The sequence below is a fragment of the Pelodiscus sinensis genome, chromosome 12 (genome assembly GCF_052426305.1).
Source record: "Pelodiscus sinensis isolate ZL-2025 chromosome 12, ASM5242630v1, whole genome shotgun sequence".
Lineage (NCBI taxonomy): Eukaryota > Metazoa > Chordata > Testudines > Trionychidae > Pelodiscus > Pelodiscus sinensis.
Window position 1 is genome coordinate 47,933,111 of NC_143063.1, and position 22,787 is coordinate 47,955,897.

General features: G+C 58.0%; 1 protein-coding gene across 2 annotated transcripts; it reads right to left on the reverse strand.

Moving 5' to 3' along the window:
• Positions 1 to 1,838: 1,838 nt before the first annotated feature.
• Positions 1,839 to 21,269, reverse strand: LOC102448252 (thyrotropin-releasing hormone receptor-like). Of its 2 annotated transcripts, XM_075939900.2 has the most exons (5): positions 21,039 to 21,269; positions 15,121 to 15,292; positions 14,195 to 14,764; positions 12,076 to 12,499; positions 1,839 to 4,417 (listed from the first exon to the last, which is right to left on the reverse strand). In XM_075939900.2, exons 3-5 carry the CDS (start codon positions 14,569 to 14,571, stop codon positions 3,983 to 3,985), a joined length of 1,236 nt encoding a protein of 411 aa, XP_075796015.1. In that variant the 5' UTR covers positions 14,572 to 14,764; positions 15,121 to 15,292; positions 21,039 to 21,269; the 3' UTR covers positions 1,839 to 3,982. The 2 variants fall into 2 exon arrangements, with proteins under 2 accessions (XP_075796015.1, XP_075796017.1); XM_075939902.2 differs by lacking the exon at positions 15,121 to 15,292.
• Positions 21,270 to 22,787: the final 1,518 nt, after the last annotated feature.

Here is a 22,787-nt window from a genome sequence, read left to right on the forward strand (position 1 = left end):
CCCAGCACCTGCTCCCAGGGGCGGGGGGTGGCACCAGAGTCACGCACTGTCCCAGGCTCCACCTGTCACCCGGCTCCAGCCATGGTTTGCCCTAGGTTCCCAATGGCTCCCCTGTCCGCTCCCACCCGCAGCACCCCTGGCACGGGGGAAAGCAGCCCCGTGCTGGAGCGGTGTCGGGCAGTGGTCTGGCACGAGGCGAGTGCAGTCTGCCCCGGGGGAGGGGGCTGCGCCCTGGCAGGCAGATTTCTCTCTCCACGGCGGCTGGGAAGCTCTGAGCAGCCCGGGGAGGGCAGCACGACATCCAAAGTGGCCGTAGGTTTGTGCCCGGCCAGCTGACAGGCCGCAGGGGTCTGCTCCGCGATGGGAGCGGGGGCTGCTCTCAGCTGCGGGAAGGACTGGGAGTTCCTGCTTTGTTAGGTGGAGCTCCCCAGCCTCTGTCACTGGCCGCCTGGAGATGCCAGGGGCGGATCTCCTGAGAGCATTGGCACCGCTGTCACACAACAGGGAAAGTGAGGCATGACGTGGCCAGGCCCTCAGAGAGAGGGGGCCGAAGCCAGGGCTAGAATTGCCACTGTGGGTCAGCTCCCTCATCCGTCTAGTCCAGGCGCCTGACCCAACAGTGGCCTGCACCCGACAGCTTGAGGGATGGGCAAGGGCCCCGGTACTGAGTGCCATGGCTGTACTGCCTACCCACTAACAGCTAGTGGCTGGCATGCATCCGGAAGCAGGAGGGTTAGCTCCTTTCCTGAGCACTCGGTTTGTTCTGAACCCGTGTTCCTGGCCCTCTGGCTGTTCTCGCTGCCCGGCCCTTTTTGTGAATCCCTCTGCACACTTGGCTTCCCTGGAACCTTGTGGCAATGAGTTCCACAGGCTAATCAAGCCTTCTGTGCAAAAGTATTTCCTTTCTAGCCTCCTTAAATGGGCTCCCCTCCCATGTCACTGAACATCCTGTATTGCGATGTGGGCTGCCAACCCACCTGGTTTTGCGAAGAGTCTCCCGGAATTGGGCTTAATCTCCCGATTGAGGCGGAAAGCTAAGGATTAAGGCTACTGAAGTTACTCTGGGAGATTTTAAACTACTAAAACTCCTGCGATGCAGCAGGGCTAAGGCAGGCTCCCTGCTTGCCCTGATCCTGTGCTGCTTCCAGAAGCAGCTGGCATGTCCCTGCAGGCCCTAGGCGGGGAGAGGCAGGGGGAACAAGAGGTCACTGGGTGCTGTCCCTGCCCCATGCATGGCTGCTGCAGCTCCCATTGTCCAGAGACCATGGCCAATGGGAGCTGGGGGGTGGTACCTGCAGGCATGAGCATCTTACGGAGCCACCTGCCCCTCCCCAGCTCCCCATAGGGCCCATACCCTCCCTCCTTGCCACGTCCTGGTGAGAGTGAGGGTGGGGAAGAGCAAACAAAGGAGGGAGGGGGAAATGGAGTGAATGGGGGCGTGGCCTCAGAGAAGGGGTGTGGCCTTAGGGCAGAGGCAGGGCAAGGGCGTTTGGGTTTGTGTGAGGAGACAGCTGGCAACCCGGCTGTTCCTGGCTCCAATAAACAGCCCAGGCCACTAAAAATGTCTTTGGGCCTTTCTACCGAAGTGGGTTCAAGGAACGTCCGAAGCTCTTCTCAGGCACCTCTGGAGTGTGTGTGAGACAACCGGCCCAGAGCAAAGCCGGGGGGCCAGCCTCCCATGCAGTTTGCGGGGCTGGCGGGAGGTGCTGCAGCCTCAAAGCTGCCGAAATACTGCACGTCTTTTGTCCGTCTCTCTAATGGACAAACCCTGATCCAACCTGCCCTGTGCTAGGCCAGCAGCTCCTGCCTCAAACGTAGGCTGGACAGGAGGGAGAGAATTGCGGAAGGAAGAATTTATTCTCCGACAAGTAATTTACATGACAAGTAATTTACAAGGAAAGGCCAATGGTTTCTGCTGCCGTGCCTGCTTTGCCCAGGTGCCTCGGTCTCCCGGAGCAATCAGACCTTGGCTTATACCGCCCCCGACAAGTAGCTTGTCAGGACGCCGACCAAGCCGGGAAAAAACAGAAATATAAACATGGCTAAACACAAAGGCTCGAAATACAAAGAGGAGACTCTCCCGCACACATACACACAGCTCACACACATCTGCTGAGGGCAACAGGGTTTTAGATTCTGCAGATCCAGGCATGAATTAAAACCATTACCTGGGTGTATGGGTGTGATACTCCCGTGGATACCGGTATCCCCCCGGCCCCTGCTGTGTGTGGCAGCCGGGCACTCTGTAATCATGCAGGGCTCTGGTCGTTACAGGGTACAGCTCGGCCATCAGCGCTTTGGTCAGAAATACGTCTGGCGCAAGGCCCGGACCAGACGACTTCCGCAGGGTTTGAGATGGGGGCTGGATCCCAGTTTTGCAAATGGCGCTTTATTTATAATGGGCTGACCCAGAAGTTTGGATCCAAATACCCGGATCTTTGCATCCAGATCCAAACGTCGTGACGGCAGCTCGTGTCGCGTCAAACCAGCGAAATCGCGCAGGCAGGCCGGGGGATGTGCGGGAGAGTCCAGCTGCTCTCACGGCCCTTTCTCTCCCGCTTGTGGGCCCCGGGCACGTTAAACTCCGGCCCAGCATTAGCCACCATTGTCTCCCCCCAGTTCCCTGCACGCAGGCCGAGGAGGGAGGGGGCCGCTCTGCAAGCAGCACCGCGCTCCCCAAAACTGTCCGTCACCCCAACTAGGGGCCACCAGACCAAGCCAGCTCTGGAGCAGGAGTTTCTCTTTCTGGAGGCTTTGCCATCAGGACAGGGTGAAGCTGACTCTCTATGGCAGGGGTGGGGAACCTACAGCCTGGGGGGGCTGCAGCTTGCCTGGATCTGCCCCCCCCAAGGCTCGGGGCTCCCCTCCCAGCATTGGGGAGCTGGCACGCCAGCCCTGTAGCCCCCCTCGCACCCAGCCCCCCACCTCAAGCTCACTTCCTGGCAGCATATGCTCTGTGGTGGGGCCAAAACCGAGGAGGGCCCCCGTCTACCAGCCTGGGCCCCCCAGGCTCTGCTGTGTGAGGGGAATGTGGGGAGCGTCTTTCTGCTTCCCAGTTGGGTTTTCTTAGGGCGGGTTGTTTGGGGGGGGGGGTTGGTTTTTTTGCTTTTCACTCTTGTGCAGCCCCCAACCCAAACAAGATTCCCCCCCCCCCCCCCCCCGCACTGTGGCATTCACTGCTCTGGAAATGCCGGTCTTCTCAGGGTTAAAAGGCCAACAGGGCCCCACCCCTCTTCTGTGCAATGCTCAGGGATCTCCTAGGCGGCCGCGTCAGCCCTGCAGCTGCCTGGCAGGGGATGTTGAGGCTGGCGGAGTGGTGGGCAGAGCAGGACACGGGGCCGTTGGCTGCCTTGCGACCTTGGTCTCGGGGCGCCATGGATTGTCCCGCAGCCACCTGTGCCTGGTGGGAGCTAGTGACGGATGCCGATGCAGAGCAGACGTGGATTCTGAGCTGCCCTTTGGGTTGCTTGGGTTTGGCTCGGCTCGTCCCTAATGAGAAGCGGGTGCACGGGCAATCCCGGGCACTGATCTGCAATGGTGTGTGGTAGGCGGCAGGGGGTACAAGCCCTCTTCTACCTGGGCCCCTCAGCAATCCCCAGACAATGCCCCGAGCAGGTGGCTGCCGTCCCCTGCTCTTGGCTTCATGCCTCTTTGCCTCTTCTGAGCTCTGCCCAATGGGGTCTGGTGGCAGTAGCTTCTGGAGGCGGCTGCCCCCCTTCCTTTCATCTGCCATGGCTTTCCCGGCCCTTAGCCTGGCACCCTCTGGAGCCGGGAGGGTTGAAGGAGACGGAGCTTTGTCCTCGTGGTGTGTGAGGAGGGTTTGAGGAGAGCGTCTGGTGTCCCTCCCCCACCTCCGTCCCCCATTCTAGCCCCTTCCCCAGGCAAAATACACCCATGTGCTGGGAGAGTATGGAGAGGCACCCACCTGCCCTGTGTGTCTATGCAGGGAAAAGGGGGAGCCATAGAGCCGGGGGGTGGGGACCTACACCACACTGAAGTACAGCTCTTCCCCATTGCCCCCCTGACTCCATGGTGGTGGCAGCTGCTTCTTCGAGAGGGCCGTGCTGCTCGCCGGCGGGGGCGGTTTGCCTCCCGTGTGGTCCTGCGGCTGGGGGGCGGGGGGCAGGGGCTCCCTCGCCTGGCTGTAGCTGGCAGTGGCCATGTACAGGCTGCGGGGTGACGGCTCCCCCTCTCCGCATTTGCACAGCCGCTGGAAGGCGGCCCGGAACTTCTGGGACATGAGGTTGTAGACCACGGGGTTGATGGCGCTGTTGGCGTAGACACAGACCCGGCAGAAGAGGATGAACCAGGGGTCCAGGAAGGGGTGGTCTATGAAGGAGTTCACCAGCACCAGCGTCCGGTAGGGCATCCAGAGCAGGGCGAAGAGGATCACGACCACCGCCAGCATCTTGGTGACCTGCAGAGGGGGCACAGCGGGGAGGCAGTGATGTTACTGGCTTTTTAATAGGGACCTGCAGCTCTTTGGGGCAGCCACTGGGATGTGTGTGCCCAAGGTTCTGGGCCGAGCGGGGCGTCTATGGAAGCGCATGCTCTGCTGGCTCTGTTCATGCTGCTCCCGGGCCTGTAGGATCTGTGTCTGTGGCCTTAGGACGGGCGCGGGACTGGACTTTGAAATGTTCGCTTCTGAGTGACAGCCACAGGCGCCGCCCACCTGTTGTGAGGGGCGGCTACGGAGCGAATAGCAGCGCTCCTCTGACGGGCCTTACGTGTTGCCAATCAGCACCTGAGGAATTCTGCAGCAGGCCGGCAGGTACGCCACGGCCGCTTGCCTGAAAGGACGGGCAGGTGCCTTGCTCCGGTGGCAAACCCCATTTTGGGAGGTACCATCACACAGAACAATGGGATTCCCTCCACGGGGGCAAGGCTATAAAAAGGGCCCTAGAGGTTCCTCCATCTTTGACTTCCCTCCTGCTCCTCACTTCAGAAGCATCTTTGCTACGGATAAAGGGCCCAGAAGGATTTGCTGACCCAGCCTAGCACAGGACGGGCTCCAGAGACTTTTAAGCCGGCAGCTCGTCCCGTATGCTACGAGCCTGCAGCAGGAACTTGTGACGGGTGGATGGAACGTGCTTCCCGTAACAATTCTACTCTCGACCTTTTCTTTCTTTTAAACCTGTGGGCTGTGTCTAGACTGGCCAGTTTTTCCAGAAAATCAGCCGCTTTTCTGGAAAAACTTGCCAGCGGTCTACACTGGCTGCTTGAATTTCCGCAAAAGCACTGACGCTCTCCTGTAAGATTGTCAGGGCTTTTGCGGAAATACTGTGCTGCTCCCGTTCGGGCAAAAGTCTTTTTCCAAAAAACTTTGGCACAAAAGGGTCAGTGTAGACAGCTCGGATTTGTTTTCCGCAAAAAAGCCCCGATTGCGAAAATGGCGATCGGGGCTTTTTTGCGGAAAACCGCGTCTAGATTGGCCACGGACGCTTTTCCACAAAAAGTGCTTTTGCAGAAAAACATCCTGCCAATCTAGACGCTCTTTTCCAAAAATGCTTTTAACGGAAAACTTTTCCGTTAAAAGCATTTCCGGAAAATCATGCCAGTCTAGACGCAGCCTTAGATTGTAGATTCCAAAGGCCTGGCACCGGGTGCTCTTTTGGGTAAGACGTGAGGTGTAAATTGACCTTGGACCGGGAGAACCTGTTCCGAGTCGGTGAGGTTTTTAACCTCTCAGCGGTCTAAGGCGGGTGCTGGCTGTGGCCCAGGTGAGGCGAGGGTGTCTGAGGGGATTTCCTGTGTGACGTCTTGCTGGCCAGAGGGACAGCTGAAGTGCTCGGTGGCTGGATTTGTGCCTTACAGAGGAGGACCCCCAGTCGTGGGCTGTAAGTAACCCTGGTTCTGAGCAATTTGCCCCTCTCAGTGATGCTCCCAGAACCTGTTCTATTACAGAGGACGAGCTGGGTCACTGGGCCTCTGGAGTGTCACTAAGGGGGCAAGTCACCTCCCACGGAGACCGGCTCCCAGACCACAACCTCACCCCAAAGCCCCCGCCCAACTGACTCCTCACAGCTGAAGCTCTGGGCAGGCCTCCCAAGTCACAGACTCCGGGGTCAGGCCTGGAAGCCCATCTCCCCGCCCCCAGCCCAGGGCTGCCAGGCCAGCAGGACCTGCTGACTCACATCCGGGGAGCTGGGAGGGCAGAGAACGATGGGCGAGATGCTTCCAGGGCTGGGTGTAGCCTTGGCATCTGCCAGGCTTTGCACAGCCTGCCTGGTACCCAGCTTGCTGTCTGCAGCCGGCGTTGTGCTTTGGCAGAGCCCCGAGGTGGGACGCCAGCCGGGCTGTCCCCAAATGTCCCCTTGACAAGGAGCAGGCCCTGCCTGAACCTGGCAGCCTGAACAAGCTGCCGGCTCCGGAGTGTGCTGAGTGCGCCCAGACGCAGTGGAAAGGAGACCGGCACCGGGAGGGCAAGCGAAAGCTGCTTTTCTGTGGCTCCCTCCCCACCATCCACGGGTTCTACTCCCAGGAAGGCGCTGCAGGGGCCGGGGGCCAGACGGAGCAGAGACAGGGCCTGCGTCCAGGGTCTTGAATCCCCGCGCGGTGCTGGGCGAGGCCCGGCGGGGAGCAGGCAGCCGCCAGCCTGGCGCAGACAGGACAAACCCACTGGAGCCAACGCCAGTCTCACCCCGGCTTCCCTCAGCAACAGCCCCTAGTTTCCTCAGCTTGCCTCTCCGCACTGGGAAATGGAGAGTGCAGGAAGGGGGGGAATAGCTAGGGCGGGTGTGTGGGCAGGATCTGGTCCGGGGTCCCCGGCCTCACCCCACTTCTGCCAGAACGGGCCTTGGTCCTCAGCCGCAGCAAGGCCTAGAAAACCAACTGACACCCCCCCAAGTCACCTCCCACGGTGTCCGGGGTCCCAAGCCTCACCATCCTTGTGGCAGCTGCCTGTGCCCCTCAGCCCTGCCCCACAGTCCCCTCCTATCCCAGCCATGGGCTCCCCCAGCTCTTCCTGTGCCCCTCAGCCCTGCCCCACAGCCCCCTGCTATCCCAGCCCTGGGCTCCCCCAGCTCTTCCTGTGCCCCTCAGCCCCCTGCTATCCCAGCCCTGGGCTCCCCCAGCTCTTCCTGTGCCCCACAGCCCCCTCCTATCCCAGCCACGGGCTCCCCCAGCTCTTCCTGTGCCCCTCAGCCCTGCCCCACAGCCCCCTGCTATCCCAGCCATGGGCTCCCTCCAGCTCTGCCGGTGCCTCTCAGCCCTGCCCCACAGTCCCCTGCTATCCCAGCCCTGGGCTCCCCCAGCTCTTCCTGTGCTCCTCAGCCCTGCCCCGCAGCCCCCTGCTATCCCAGCCCTGGGCTCCCCCCAGCTCTACCAGTGCCCCACGGCCCCTGGCTAGCTCTGCCCTGGGTGCCTCCATCTCGCTCCCACACACACTTTTGCTAGTTCACCTGAATTCTGGTTGGTTACAGATCATCCATGCCCTCAGCCAAACCCATGGTGGGGCTGGCTCAGAGCAGCCCTCTGGCAGCATTCCCCGTGGCCCTGGCAGTATTCCCAGGCTCCGAAAGGACAGTCCCATCTCTGAGAGGACGATCAAACCCCCGTTCCCAGCCATCAGATTTGCTCATTCTTCCCTGCGACGGGCCCGAATAATTTCCTGTCGGCAGCCGTTAGGCGATCTGAGATGCACGTCTCCCACGAGCGGTTCTGATGGCTTGTTTTCTACGCACGGGGGGAGGGAGCGACAGCGGAGCCGCCTGTGGGGCTCAGAAAGCCTGGATACGTGTGTGGAGGACAGGTCCGTCCATGGCTATTAACCAGGATGGCCAGGGACGTGACTCCCTACTCTGGTCTGGCTGCCGGAAGCAGGGAGTGGGCGGCACAGGATGAATTACTAGGTGGCTGTTCACTCCCTCTGGGGCGCCTGGTGTTGGCCGCTGTCGGCAGACAGGACGCTGGGCTAGATGGGCCTTTGGCCTGAGCCAGCCTGGCTGCTGTTCCGTGGAACATCTCTGACAGCCCCTCCCCACCGGGCGTTCTCAGTGCGCAGACTCTCCATCATCCCTGGCTCCGGCTCACTGACACCACTCCTAGACGTAGCCGCGGTCCCACCCTGCCGAGCCGTGCTGTGGGAGCAGCGCTGGCAGGGCAGAGCGCGTGGAGAACACCCCCAGGAGGGCTGACGTTGGGTGACCCGCCAGGAAGGAGCCCTCCTGGCGCCGCCGTTCCCAGCCTGTTCCGGGGGTTGACTGCTCAGAAGCAGTGACTGCCCGGCAGGATCAGGGCCCTAGCGCCGGCTGATCTTAACGCAGGGCTTGTGATCAGGCCCTGGACGCTAGCGTGACCACCAAGGTCAGCTCCCCTCCGCCCCGCCTGGCGAGCAGCTGCACAGGGCGAGAGCTGGATCCCGGTGGCCCTAGTCGGGGGGTGGCCGCTCACTAGCTATGGGGTGACTCCAGGAGTGCTCGCTGGGGGGTGACCTCGAAGCAGGATGCTCTGTCCCTGGGCTGGGCGGGCAGCACCCCCTCCTTCGCTTTGACAGCTGCATTTGAATTCATCGCCAAGGCTCGGCCAGGCACTGACAGGCCCTGGCGAAGCTGCAGCAATGCAGGCTAGGACGAAAGCAGCACCACTGAGCAATGGCTGATCCTCACAGGCCCAAAATACACACACGCACGCACGCACACACAATCTGATCAGCTCTGTACAAAATGGGGATTTCACACACACACACACACACACACACACACACTGTAGCTAATTGGCTCTGTGCAAAATAGGGATCACACACACACAATCTGATCAGCTCTGTACAAAATGGGGATTTCACACACACACACACACTCACACACACACTGTAGCTGATTGGCTCTATGCAAAGCGGGGATCACACACACACACAATCTGATCAGCTCTGTACAAAACAGGGATTTCACACACACACACACACACAGACACACACTATCTGGTTGGCTCTGTAGAAAATGGGAATTTCATGCACACACATACACACTCACACTATGGCTACGTCTACACTGGCAGCTTCTTGCGCAAGAACTGATTGAGGAAGGGTTCTTGTGCAAAAACTCTTCCACAAGAGTGCGTCTACACTGGCATGTGCTTTTGCGCAAGAGCGTCTATGGCTGTGTGGACGCTGTCTTGCGCAAGAAAGCTCTGATGGCCATTTTAGCCATAGGGGCTTCTTGCGCAAGAAATTCATGTTGCCTGTCTACACTGCCCTCTTGTGCAAGAGCTCTCGTGCAAGAGGGCTTATTCCTCGTGGGGAGAGGAATAACTCTTCCAGAAGAAGCCCTGTTTTCTGATGCTGTACTGTAAATTTACTTGTGCAAGAATGCACATGCAGTGTAGACATCCGGCAAGTTTTTGCACAAGAACAGCTGTTCTTGCACAAGAAGCCAACAGTGTAGATGTAGCCTATCTGATTGGCCCTGTAGAAAACAGGGATTTGGCAAATAAACAACAGAACATGAGTTGTGTCTAACGCTGCTCATGGGGCTTTCGTTCCCCCCACGGCACCTGCCCGGGGAGCCCGTCACTGGATTTTTAAGCGCTCTCAGAGAGGAGCCTGCATGTGTCAGATAGTGGCACATGCAAATGCTCATTGTCTCTTGTGCATGGAATTACTGGATCTGTTTGTGCGACTGTCAGCAAAGCAGGCGTGCAAACGTGCAACTGACTTTCTTGGGCAATCTGTAAAAATCAACCCCTAACTATGCAGCTCTGGGCACTGGAAAACGGGCCATCGCAGGCCAGGCAAATCCATGAACTGCCTCGCTCCTGGAGGTGGGGAAGGTATTGGCCCTGGAGGCATCTTTGAAAGATGGGAGGACCAGCCTTAGGGGCTGGCCTAAGAAGCTAGACTCGGAAACTTTCTAACAGTGAAATCTCCTAGGGACCGTCTCTGAAGAGGGGTGGGAGGGAGCCCGACAGCTTGGAGCAGCCAGAGACCTGCTGACAGATGTGCCCCCGCCAGCAGGTGGCCAATGCATGAGGAGTAAATTAGCTAATGAGGCCTGTCTCCACCACTCTTCTCAGATCACTGCACATGGTTCCTGCCCTGTTGCAGCTGCCTGGGCTCCGACTCTGCATTTCACTGGCTGTTCCCCCAGTCCTGCCCGCCCGGGTTACAAATTGGGTGGCTGGGCATTATTAACAGGAGCAGATATGCGAGCTGTCCCTTGCCCGCTGACAAGGCCTTGACCACGTTGACACTGGGCAACAAAAGTGCTGTCGACGTGCAAGAGTCGCCAAAAGTGAAAAACGGTCAAACCGGTTTTTCTGCCTCCCATTGTTGATATTTCATGACCATGTTGCTAACATCCCTGGAGATAGATAGAGCAAAGCATTGTGGGTAAGCATCCCACAGTGCATTGCAGTGGGACGGCAGAGCTGCTCTGTGAGCTCTCCGGGTTGAGGAGTGTCAAAGCAGCACAGCAGTCTCTCCAGCCCTCCCCCTGCAGCGGCAGCCTGCCTGCCGCTGGGTTCCTAGCAGGGCAGAACAGGAGCACTCCAGTGATTTGTTCTTTGTTCCTCAAACGGAGCCACTCGCTCAGCTGTCGGAAACTTCCCGGATCTCTGAGAGAGGAGGGGAATGCATGCATGCAGGGCAGCAGAGATCACAGAACACTGAGCAGAGCCATCAGGGCAGGCATTGTGAGATACTGGTGGAAGACAGTTCTCTCGACAAAACAAACAACAAAGTCCACACTAGCTCTGTGTCGACAATAAAGGGAGGGGAAAAACAAACATCTCTCGTGCAAGGGTGGACATTTTTTGTCACCAAAACTGGGTGCCCTGCACCCGACAAAAGTCGCATTGTAGTGTAAACGCTCTCACTGTTTTGTCAGAAGCAGGTGTTGGTGATAAAATGTGCCAGTGTAGACAAGGCCTTTGTCTACACTGCCAATGGAACGACGAAACTGTTGTCACTCACAGGTGCCAACTGCCTCCCCCTGAAATACAAGAGTGTTGCCATGGCAAGGGGCAGTGTAAACAGCACATTGCTGGCAGGAGCACTCTCCTGTCAACAACACAAACCCCGCTCTTGGGGGTGGAAGAATTTAGGGACAAACATAGGGCTTACATTGCTGTGTAGTGTAGACAAAGCCTCGTGCCACTTGCTGCCGGTAGCAGAGTTGCTATGTTGCTTCCTCCCCCTCACACCTCGGCTCCCTCCTAATAACCTGCCACAGTGACTTGCTTTCCCAGGAGGGGGCTCCCCTGCCTCCCCCAGTTTTGATGCAGAATAGAAACATGCGTTCCATCCCCTCCTTGGACCCTTTGACCCGGCTGCAATGGGCCCTCTGGAAACTGGGCCGTGCTGCGCGGCGGTGTGTGAGCCAGGGTTTCCTGGGGCTCTCCCCAAAGTCAGATGCAGGGACTTACAGCCCCAGAGCTAGGTGTCGTCCCAACCTGCTGGCCCTGGGCTGAGAGGACAGCGGGTGATGGCTTGTCATCTTGTCCCTTAGTCCCCCCACACTCTACCACCTGCCCGTAATGTCCCCCTGGTTTACTATCCAGGCCTGTCCCCCCACCGGGTCCCTGGGCGTGGCAGGGCGGGGAAGGGTGAGCCACGGTGGCACTGGGAGGAGGCTGTCAGACACAGGGCAGACTCTGGGAATTGACCTCTTACTGCCCCCACCCCACATCTGGCCCGAGAGTCACTGTGACGCGGGATGTGCCCCCGCCTCATCCCCAAGGCTCAGCATGGGGCATGCGCGGTGCCAGGGGAGTTTGAAATCCCCCCTGGTGCAGGGCCCGGCTGAAGGCCGATGCCTGTAGCATCAGTGGGACGGAGGCTTTGGGCGGGGCTCCTACACAGGAGGGGGCTGTTTTCCGCCGGACAGTCCAGCCAGACTGGTCCCCTCCTGGCTCTGTTGTGCCCAACTAGAACCTGAGGGCTGGTCGGGCATGTCAGGGGCCTCCCGTCCACCTCAGCCTGCTTAAATAAAGATGCTCAGGTCACCGTTCCAGGGGGTGCCTCGTGGCCTGTTTGGTTTCCCCAGGTGGCATTTGCCAGGAGCGAGTCGGGAGGCCCAGCTGTGCACCCGGCGACACTCGCAAGGCACACTGCCACCCAGGGCTCCAGGGAGGGTGCCGTACCTGCCTCCGAGAGGACAGAGCCCCTCGGCTCCTGCAGCGGCTGCCGGGCTTGCTCCCCTGGGCGCCCACTCCATTCTTCTCCTTCCCGCTCCTCTCCCCCCAGGACTCGGCGCTGGCGTCGGCTTGGTGGGAGACGGGGCTGGCGAACAGGATTCTCCCGATCAGCCCGTAGAGCACGGTGGCCACACACAGCGGGGTGACAAAGAAGAGGGCGAAGTCGAGCAGGTAGATGGGCAGGTAGAGGTTGCGGGAGACCTTGTAGCCGCACTCCAGGTGCTGGTGCTGGGTGACGTTGATGTCGACCAGGAAGAACCAGAGCAGGCAGTAGATGGAGGTGCCGATCCAGACGAAGGCGATGATGCGCTTGGCCCGGGACACCGTGCACATGGTCTGGGCGCGGATTGGGTGGCAGATGGCGATGTACCTGGGGACGGGAAAGACAGAGCCGTGACACTGGCCAGGAGGAACGCTAACAGGGAGAGGTCCCTGCCCCCTCCCATGGCAGACAGGAAGGGGACACAGAGGCCTTCTCCAGCACATACAGCTGCACATCCACACTGTCCACAAAGACTTGAGCACGCCAGGCTAGAGGGGCAGCTTGCTCGAGCAGCCAGGGCACTGGGCTGGGATTCAGGAGATTGGTGGCTCTGCTGGGTGGTCTTGGACAAGTCATTCCCTCTCTCCTTTGCCTGCCTTGTCTATTTTGAATCACTGGTGCCAGAACTGGAGGGAGGGCGAGCAATGGTTTAAAATCTCTCAGATTGACTTGAATAGCCTTAATCCTTAGCCGCAGAACTGTATTCCCCCTAGAACACAGGTGGGGAACCTAAGGTCCAGGGGCCGGATGTGACCCCACCCCCCCGCTTGCCTGGATCTGACCTCCAAGGCTCGAGACTCCCCCCCCCCCCCAGCATTGGGGAGCTTGTGCTGCTGCTCCAGCAACCTCCCCCCCCCCCACACACACACAGATTCCTGCAAGCTCTCTGAGGGGCTGGAGCACATAAAATCTACTAGCCTGCCCCCCACCCCCGGGCCCTGGTATGTGGGGAGGAATGTGGGGAGCGTCTTTCTCCTTTTCAGTCGGGTGCCACGTCGGTGAGGTGGGTTTTATCTGCGTCTCACTTGCACGCGACCCTAAACTGATTTTTCTGTGGGTCAGTGGCCCCTGACCCGAAAACAGTTCCCCTCTCCTCGGAATAATAGTGTCCCAGAGGTGCTGCAATTACCCCTTTTACCCACCAGGGGCTGCTGTGGTGCAAGAAGAGAGGGCACAGGCAGCCACGGAGAGGGAGGGAGCACCCCCCCCACACACACACACACTTCTACAAAAGTCCCAGTGCCCTAGTTCTGAATGTAAGCTCCCTGGGGCAGGGGCTTCCGTCTTTGAAATGTAGCAAGAGCCAGCAGAGGCGCCCATATCGACTAATCGATGCAAATTACATCGACTATTCGATTAGTTGATTAATCTAAACGTAACATCCCTAACCTATACACTGAAATGAGGTTTACCAGAGCGGCCGACAAAGGCTTCCCTTGTTGACCGTGGCGCGTCCAGACTGCCCCGCTGAGCCGCCAAACAGCTGATCAGCACCACGCGGCGGCCATTTTGATGTAAATGAAGCGGCCATTATTTAAATCACCGCTTCATTTTCCTATGTCTAGTAAACTCATCTACATGGCTCTGTCAATGGAGTCATGTACTCTAGACACACCCTTAATGAGCAATGACAGGCCAGGAATGTAACTACTAAAACGCATCTCAACAGAAGACCATTCTATTGACTCCTTTTTGGTTTTGGTCCCACCTGCGGGCCGCATGTTTAGAAGCCCTGGACTAAGAGTTGCTCCCATTGGCCAGCAGGAGAGCAGCCTCTGTGAGAGGCCGTGATGGGCTGGGCCTCGTTAACTTTACCGCTAATTGGCTTCTTTCAAGTGTGGCTCACCAGAGGCCAAGCACTGAATAGGCACCAGCGAGTGAGCTGCTGTCACATCCCTAGAGGGGGTCTGCTTGTCTGAAGGTGAGAGGTGTGGCAAAGGGGAAGCTTGCCCTGCCGGCAGAGGTCTCCGCTCCCTAGGGCCACCCACCCAGAGCAAAAGGGCAGGCCATATCCTCGCCCACCTCTCCACGGTGAAGGCTGCGATGGAGCAGGAGGAGACGTTGATGCCCAGGTACTGGAAGTAGGTTATCCCGAGGCAGCCAGCGTGCCCGTAAATCCACGTCCCCGCCAGGCTGTCGGAGACATTGGGCAAGCCAGCAGCCACCAGGACGGTCAGGTCAGCCACGGCCAGGCTGACCAGGTAGCAGTTGGTGGGTGTCTTCATCTCCCGGGTGGTGAGGACCACCAGCACCACCATGACGTTGCCCACGATGCCCATGCTGCAGATTGCCAGCACCAAGAAGACCGAGATGGCCTTGTATTCGATCTCGTCAGAGACGGCGGCGTTGCTGGCCAGGGAGATGTTGGTGGGGCTGTCGAATTTGCTGCTGTTCTCCATGGCTGGCAGCAGGGGGCGGTAGGAGGTGGGTGCTGGCCCCGCTGCTTCCCTACGGGCTCCCGGATGGCGCGGCTCGATAGGTCACTGGAAGGGACGGGTCAGTTCCTCCAGACTCCAAGACACGGTCTGTGTCCCTCAGCCCCAGCCAGCCACTCGGAGGCATCACCAGACCAAACCAGCTCAGCCTTGCTTGCTGTGGGAAAAGCACAAAGGAGCAAAATGAAGGACGGGCACCTCACAAACCACCTCTCCCAGGGCCTAGCCCAGCGAACCTCCGTGGGCGACTGATTCCCCATTGGCTTTCCCACCCAGCCCTGCCGGCACCGACCCAGCCCCTAACAAGGGCAGCAGGCGGTCAGCTGTCCGTCATTCCTTAGCCAGCTGAACCCCACGAAGCACGGCGGGATCCAAAGCAGCAGGACGGGAAAGGGGCAGGTGAAAACGGGGAGCACGAGGGGTCTAGATCTGCCCGTAGACTTGGAGTCCAAGTAGCAAGGGAAAAGGGGGCAGGAGGAACCGAAACGGTGGGGGAGGGGTGAACACACTTACGCGTGGGGGTTGGCCTCGGGGCTTGTATGCGTGTGGAAGGAATAGGGCTAAATACAAGCAGGCTGGAAGACTCTGGAGGAGCAGGGGGCGGTCGCGCAGGTGGCTCGGGTGGCCAGGTGTCCGGTTTTGAACTGGACAGTCCAGTAGTGGAGCTTTCTGTTCGGGAAACAAACTGAGAAAATAGAAACGTCGGGTGTTTTCTAAATAAGATGCAATGTCGACTGTGATGTCATGGCAAGTGTCTCCCGTATTTTGGTTGAAACCATCTGGCAGCCCTACAGGGGGCTGGAGAGAAGCGGTGCTTTGAAGGGGAAACAGGCGATCGTCTCCAGCCGCCAGCTGCACAAGCACCCCTGCCCCACTGCTCACCGCCTCCTGGTGAGCAAGGGGCTGGTGCAAGCTATGGGCGGGGTTAGCCAGGGGCTGGGGCTGGCCACAGGAGTTAGCTCAGAGCCCACGGGGGGGGAGAGGGCAGCCGGATAATGCCCAGAAACCCCCTTCCACATCTCCACCAACTTCCTCATCCTCCGCTAATTAAACCTGCCTTTCCTCAAGCACCCGCATTTACAGTTACATAAAAATACCCTCTTTCTCCTAATTTTCATGACAAATAAACAGTATTTCAGCTACGCTGAGGGTCAAACAGGCTTTTGTGGGCTAGCCTGGGAACCTACCTACCTTTTAGGACATTGTGTCTATAGGAAAATGCATTCCGAGTCCCATGCAACCCACTTACTTACACACGAAGTTTTGGAACACAACCCCGTTTGTAGAAGTTGGGACTGCCTGCACGTTCCTTTGAGCCAAGCGAAGAAGGGGAATTGCTATAAAGGTTAGACGTGTCCTTCAGTTAGAGTCAGTTTTGAAAGACACGTGTGAAAGGAATTATGTAGGAAGAGGGCTTTTTTGTTCCTGGTCAGAAATTAACAGATCTAATCTTAACGACTAAATGTACATAGGGTTTGCAAAACGTTTGATAAATCTGCATGCTCCTTTGGGAGATTGGATCATGTTTGTTCAGATAACCACTAAACCGCAGAAAAAATAAGGGGGCTGGGGAGGAGGGTGGCATATGCCAATGTTTCTATCACTGTCCTTTAAATCATTCAAAAGCCTTCTGGTGTAAAATTGGAGGGGGGGAGAGGATTGTAAAGTCCTTGGCTACGTCTACATTGGCAAGACTTTGCGCAAATACTCTTTAACGCAAGAGTTCTTGCGTTAGAGTATTTGCACAAGAGAGCGTCTACACTGGCATGTGCTTTTGTGCAAGAGATGTGCTTTTGTGCAAAAGCATCCATGCCAGTGTAGACGCTCTCGTGCGCAAGAAAGCTCCGATGGCCATTTTAGCCATCGGTCTTTCTTGCGCAAGAAATTCATGTTGCCTGTCTACACTGGCCTCTTGCGCAAGAACACTTGTACAAGAGGGCTTATTCCTGAGCGGGCGCATCAGAGTTCTTGTGCAAGAAGCATTGATTTCTTATATTAGAATGTCAGTGTTCTTGCGCAAGAACTCGCGGCCAGTGTAGACAGGCAGCAAGTTTTTGCACAAAAGCGGACGCTTTTGCGCAAAATCTTGCCAATGTCGACACAGTCCTTCTGTAAACGACAAGGGATTTTATACTGTCCCCTGGAATCTAAAACATCCTTCAGATCATTTGTATATCATTTCTAACAGATGTGGTTTCAGGCTGTTCGGCTGGGGATGCTTTCTTGCTTGCTGGCTATTTGTTTAAAGCGCTGCTAAAATTAACAGGCCACCTTACGACGAAAGCCGATAGTGCTCATTTACAATAAATATCAGGGGTTATGAAGAAATCCATTATGTTAAGTACATGGAATAAGGGAAGTGATAACAAAAATTAGGCATATATCCTATTAGGATCTCTCGACTAGTTTTCAAGGACAAATGCGAAAGATGTTATATTAAAAGTCAATTTTCATGTCTGGCCCAGAATTAAAAACAAATCAGGCTAATCGCTAAATTTACATCGCTTTTGTAAAAAGTTCAATAAAGAAATCTCCATGCATGCACGCCCCTTGTGACTGGCATTTCAGCTCTAATTTACATTTTAGTATGATAGAGTGAATATTTCTATGGGCTGTGGATTTAGAAAACACCTGCGGAGTGACTCAGGAGAATGTGAAGTAATTTAATAGGCTATGGTGTGTGATTTTACAAGAATACCTCCTGATTGGCTATGCCAGGGAGGCACAGTTTGTCTCAAACTCCCTGAGCATCTGCCATTTGGCAAATACCAGGCTGTGGAGTGAAATACTTCTCTCTTCTCCTGCCTTTTTTCCTTGATAACGTCCGAAAGATGGTCTTGGAACAATTGTGCTCTTTGCAATGTAACTAACTGACTCTGTATGTTTCTTTCTGTGTCACTAATACTATGCAACCTTTTGCAATGATTTGATCAACTTTCTTTAGAATTGTAAGAGCTGTGTTAAAAAAAACCTATGCATGTTACATAGACGTGTATATTAGTCCTTCACCTTTATTCCTGTCATTAATTATTTAATTATTTTAGATTATATATTTCTATCTGCATTACAATTATTTTTCTCTGACTCTGAGGAAAATGCATAACAACATACATATGTCCTCACACTTTTAATCTGCTCTTTTTTACAAATTATTTAATGACTTTATTTAGAAATGCACTAATGGCCTAAAATATTGTCCTCTAAAAATGCATAATTCTGTAAGTATTAACACATCTCCTTTATTTCTCTATCATCAACGGTTAGTCCAAGTATTTAATGGCTGTTTAGAAATGTACTGAACGTATAACATATTTCAAAATAAGAAATGCATTTTATATATGAAGACTTTATCCTATAATCCCTAAAACAAATTACAGTTGTTATCTAACTTGATTTTGAATTGGAGCTGTTAAAATTTTCTCCAAGAATGCACATTAACACCGCTTTATGCTTCTGTCGCAGAGACCTTTTGTACCCATGTACGAGACTTTATTTAGAATTACACTCAAGGTGGAAAATATATTTTCTTCAGATGAGGAAAAGGCGTGGAAAGCTCTGGTAACGTCTGAAATCTAGTGCTTCCAACAGGGCTAGATTAACTAGGAATTTCGATGCTCTCTTTTTTCAAAATGGCTGCCAGCTCCAAAAGTGCTGTGTCCAAAAATGGGACGGATTGCAAACGGGGGCATGGAGAACTGTGTAAGTGATACAAGGAGAAAGAGTACAGGGTTACAACTATTGTGTTACTATCTGCTGCTCTCTTCTCCTCCTCCTCCTTGCCCTTCTCTGAAGTGGGAGCTTTCTGGGGCAGGACCACCTTTGTCACATGTCTGTGCCGCCCCTAGCCCCGTGCGGCTCTGGGTGCAACCGCACTGGTGGTAATAATTCCTAGAGAAAACCCTACACTGGGCTGAAGAGGAGGATGTGATGCAGTCGGCTGGCCATACCCTCTGGGCAACCACTGTGTGCGGGCTGGGGTGACCCCTACTGGCTGGTAGCTGTAGCACTGCCCAGCAGGATGGCTGCCTTAAGTCACATAGGCAAAAAGACCCAACCTGTCCGACGGGTTGAGGGCAGGCAGGAACCAAGGAAAGGAGGTTTCAGGGGAAGGGGAAGGGGCAGTGGCTGGCTGGGAACATGCAGGAAGCAGCCTTAGCTGAGGGTCTAGGGATGACAATGGATCCCCTAATCCAGGGGGTCTGAGACTGCCTGGGCCTGACTCCTGTAGCCACATCCCGTCTGTGCTGCGCTGTACCCTGGAGGAGCAATAATCCCTCTCTGTTCTACTGGCTGGCGGAGTCTCCTCTTGCTGCAGGATCATCGGGGGGTACCCGCTGTGCCGTCACAGAGGTGGCCATGTGACTGAGGGTTGCACACTCAGGGAGGCTGTTAATTACCACAAAGGGGATTCCTGCGTAATGTGACACTTCAAAGAACCCAGCCCTGTGCTGGTCAGGAAATGCCCCGTGATGAGCACCCTCAACCAGTGCTTATGGTGGAGTGAAAGAGGTTCAGGGAAACACGCCCTTGCGTTACCTTCAGAACACATGCAGCAGGCCTAGGGGCTGCCGGGCCTGGAGGTACCCAGAGCTGGGGGCTGCCAGGCCTGGAGGTACCCGGGATTAGGGGCTGCTGGACCCAGAGGTACCTGGGGCTAGGGGCTGCTGGGCCTGGCGGTGCCCAGGGCTAAGGGGCTACCAGGCCCGGAGGTGCCCGGGGCTCAGCCTTGGCACAAATTAAAGGCTGTCCCCACCCACCTTGGCTCTGTCCTGGAGGGACCCATTAGGATTCGAGCCACGTGCAGCATCAGCACCGCTGAGGGCGTGGCCTGGCTGGCTCTCTGTGCTGGCCTCCATCCAGCCCATGTGTATCGCCATAGTAACAGCTCTCCCCACCCCTCCCTCCCTCTGCCATTCTCCGAGATGAGAGCGAATGATACAACCCCTCTGTGGGGCTCAGTCCCTGCTCCCCATTGCTCTCCGGCCCTCGAGTCCCTGTCCCTCCCAGTAGCCTCCGCGGGAATTGAAATTCGAAGGGATGTTCGAATTTACAAGAGGGGTGTCAGGGCCGACGAGGGATGAGCCCGTGAGGGGGAAGGTGGGCTGTATGGCACCATAGTTCACAAAACTGGGGGGCGTTGGGGAAATTCAGGGGGGTGTACGCCCCCATTGGGGGGTGTAGGGAAATCCCTGGTCCCTCCTACCAACACACAGACCCCCTCCATGCAGGACCCTGTCCGCCCCTCTTGCAGTCCTGCCCTTGCTTCCAGCTTTCTGCAGCAGGGGACAGTGGCTGGGGGAGGGGAGGGCTGGAAACACTCCCCAAGGGGGAGCCGCCCCAGCTCATAGCCCGCACATCCAGGAGCCCTTGCCCAGCCATGGGAGTTAGAGCTAGGAGAGACCTGGCAGGTCCCATGGCCCACCCCATCGCAGCCCTAGACTGGCTGGAAGAGCCCATCCCAGCATGGGCCGGTGGTAGCTTAGAACTGGGAGCAACCCCCAGAAGTGACCCGACCTAGTCCCTGCACTCAGGGCAGGACCACCCGCCATCTAGACCCGTGGGGGGCACCTGTGGCCCTGGGCTCTATCTGTGGCCCACGAGATAGTTTGTCCCGTTGCCTGTGCCCAGGGCTGCCAGGTCCCACTAGCCTGGGTTGCCCATCGCTGCTCAAGACCGTCCCTGTCAGGCGTGGGTCTAACCTGTTCTTAGAAATGCCCATCCTGGGGCAGTTCCCAGCAATCTGCCCCCAGCTAGCCGGCTGCTGGGGCAGGCAGAGGATCACAGGCTGGGCAAAGGGCTGTTTCCGGTTTCACGGGGCAGCTCTGGGAGCGCAGGGAGAGGGAGGCGCTTCCAAGCTGCGCTGGTTATGGGGCTGCGCTCCCAATCAAACCGGCGCCTCCGCGTTCACACGGGGCGGTGGAGAGAGCGCAGCAGCCCGCTGGAGCGCAGCTGGGCTCTCCCCCGCAGGCTGGCGGCGGTGAGCTGCCTGGTGCCGCTGCAGCCGCCGGAATGGGACACGCTCCGATCCCCCTCTGCGCCCCCGGATTCTCCTGCGCGGAAATTTCAAAGCTCGGGCTCGAAACGAGCCTGGCTGGTGGGCTCTCCCTTTCCCCGATTCAGGCGGAATGTGCCCCCTGCCCGACCGGGGGGCAGAGAACCCCTCAACCCCGCGTCTCAGCCCCACGCGCCTTGGCTGCTCTGCCTCCCGCTTTGCGCGCAAAGCTGCCGGTCCGGGAACAAAGCGGCGCTGCGGCTCCTTTCCCGCCCCGCGGCTCCGGGGATGGGCGCAGGGCCCTGTCCGGCTGCTGCCCCGGGGATCCTCAGGAGGACCCGGGCCTCTCCTCCTCCGCGCCGGCTCCGATTCCGCGCCGCTGGCCGCAGACACGCCCGGGCAACTGTGCGCTCCGGAGAAACTTCCCTGCAGAACTTACCTGGAGACGCCTCGGCTCGCCCGCGGGCCCCTCGCTGGAGCCAGCGCCCCCGGGCGGGTGCCGTGGCTGAGCGCCTGGGGCGTTCCGCGGGGTCCCTCCCCAGCCGGCAGCAGCCCGTCTGGCTCCCGCGCCCCTCGGCTGGCGGCAGATATAAGGGCGCCTCATCAGCTGATCCCGCTCCTGGCTCGCAGGCGAACCTATGAGAGGAGAGATGGGTCCCCCGGCCTCGCTGCCAGCCGCGCCGAAGCGGGAGAGGCCAGGTGGCCCCCGGATGCGCCCCGAAGATAGGGTCTTGCAGGTGAGCAGGCTCGGCCGGGGGGCTCCCCCCTCAAGACCGGGCCTGCTCCAAAGCGGGGCCAGAGTGGCCCCTAGACGTCCCGCGAGGGGTCAGACGGCCCCAGGGTCTGGGGGATGCAGGAATCGCTGCCTTGTTTCATGGAGGGGGGGGACTTCAGGCCTGAATCCGCCCCGAGGCTCAAGCTGCCACCTCCCCAGCAGTGAGGAGCCCGGTGCTCCAGCCCCCCAGCTGGCCCCCATGGGGCTGGAGCACACAAAAAATCTACCAGGCTCCCCCCCCCCCCCCCCGTGTGCCAGGGGGAAGTGGGTCCCCACCCGAGCTGTATAGGGAAGGTGACTGAGCACCACTGGGCCAACGTGGGACCCTGCATATGATGGAAACCGCTGGGGGGCAGATCTGGCAGCATCCTCAGCACCCCTGGTTTCAGCACCGCTGCTTATGGCACTGGCCGTCTCAGTCTCCAGCCGGGGGGTGCGGAGTGGAGCTAAGCGGGGAGCCGACCTGCCGGTGTGGTGGGGACAGAGCCAGCCAGAAGGAGCCAGGCGTCCTGCCCCCCGACAGGGCGGTGCTTAGATACCAGGGCAGGGCCCCAAGCGGGGCAGAGGGAGTGAAGGGGGAACGTGAGGGTCGCCTGCTCTGGGCCTGGCATTGGCGGGTGGGGGAAGACGGGCCCCCGGGCTGGACGGACCTGGGCGTTCTACGTTCTAATGGGCTGGAGGGAAAATGGGGTCCCTCTGCCAACCAGCTCCCCCGACTCCAGAGGGCCCCCGGCCTAGGAGCGGCTCCTCCCGCCCCCTGGAGGGTCTCCCTCTGCCAGGGGCCCTCGTGCTGCCTGGGAGAAGGATAACGGCTCTGGCTCGGGAGGGGCAGGCCAACGGGGGAAGCTCATCCACCTTCAGTGGGGACCATAGGGTGCCCTCCGAGACAGTGAAACCTGCCTGCCCCATTGGAGCTCTCAAGGGAGGGTAGAGGCAGGGGCCCGGGTGTCACTCCTCCTGCGGGAACAGCGGCTCTGCTGCAGCCAGGGGGGCCGCCAGCCCCTGGGCTAATCGAGGGGGGGGGAGGGCTGGCTTACTGGCTACTAGCAAACGGCACAAGCATCAGGGGATCCCAGCGAGTGGCAGGGGGGCCAGATATCCCTGCACCAGGACTGAAGCTTTGCTGCCCCGATGCCTGCCTAGGGTCACTTGCACAGCCTTTGGACCGGCAGCAGGGGTGGGATTGGGCATGGCCACGCCCCAGGAGGGAAGGGGCAACCCAGCTCTGACACTGACACTCTCAATATCCTTGGGCAAGTCCCATAAGCACGCCCTCTGCCTCAGTGTCTCCATCTGTGCAATGGTGCGTCCCTAGCTCAGGTGTGGGTCAGGTGGGGGATTAATTCGCTCATGGTCCCAGCATACTCAGGAAATGTCTAGCACCCCTTTTCCCTTATTCCTGGTGCTGTGCGG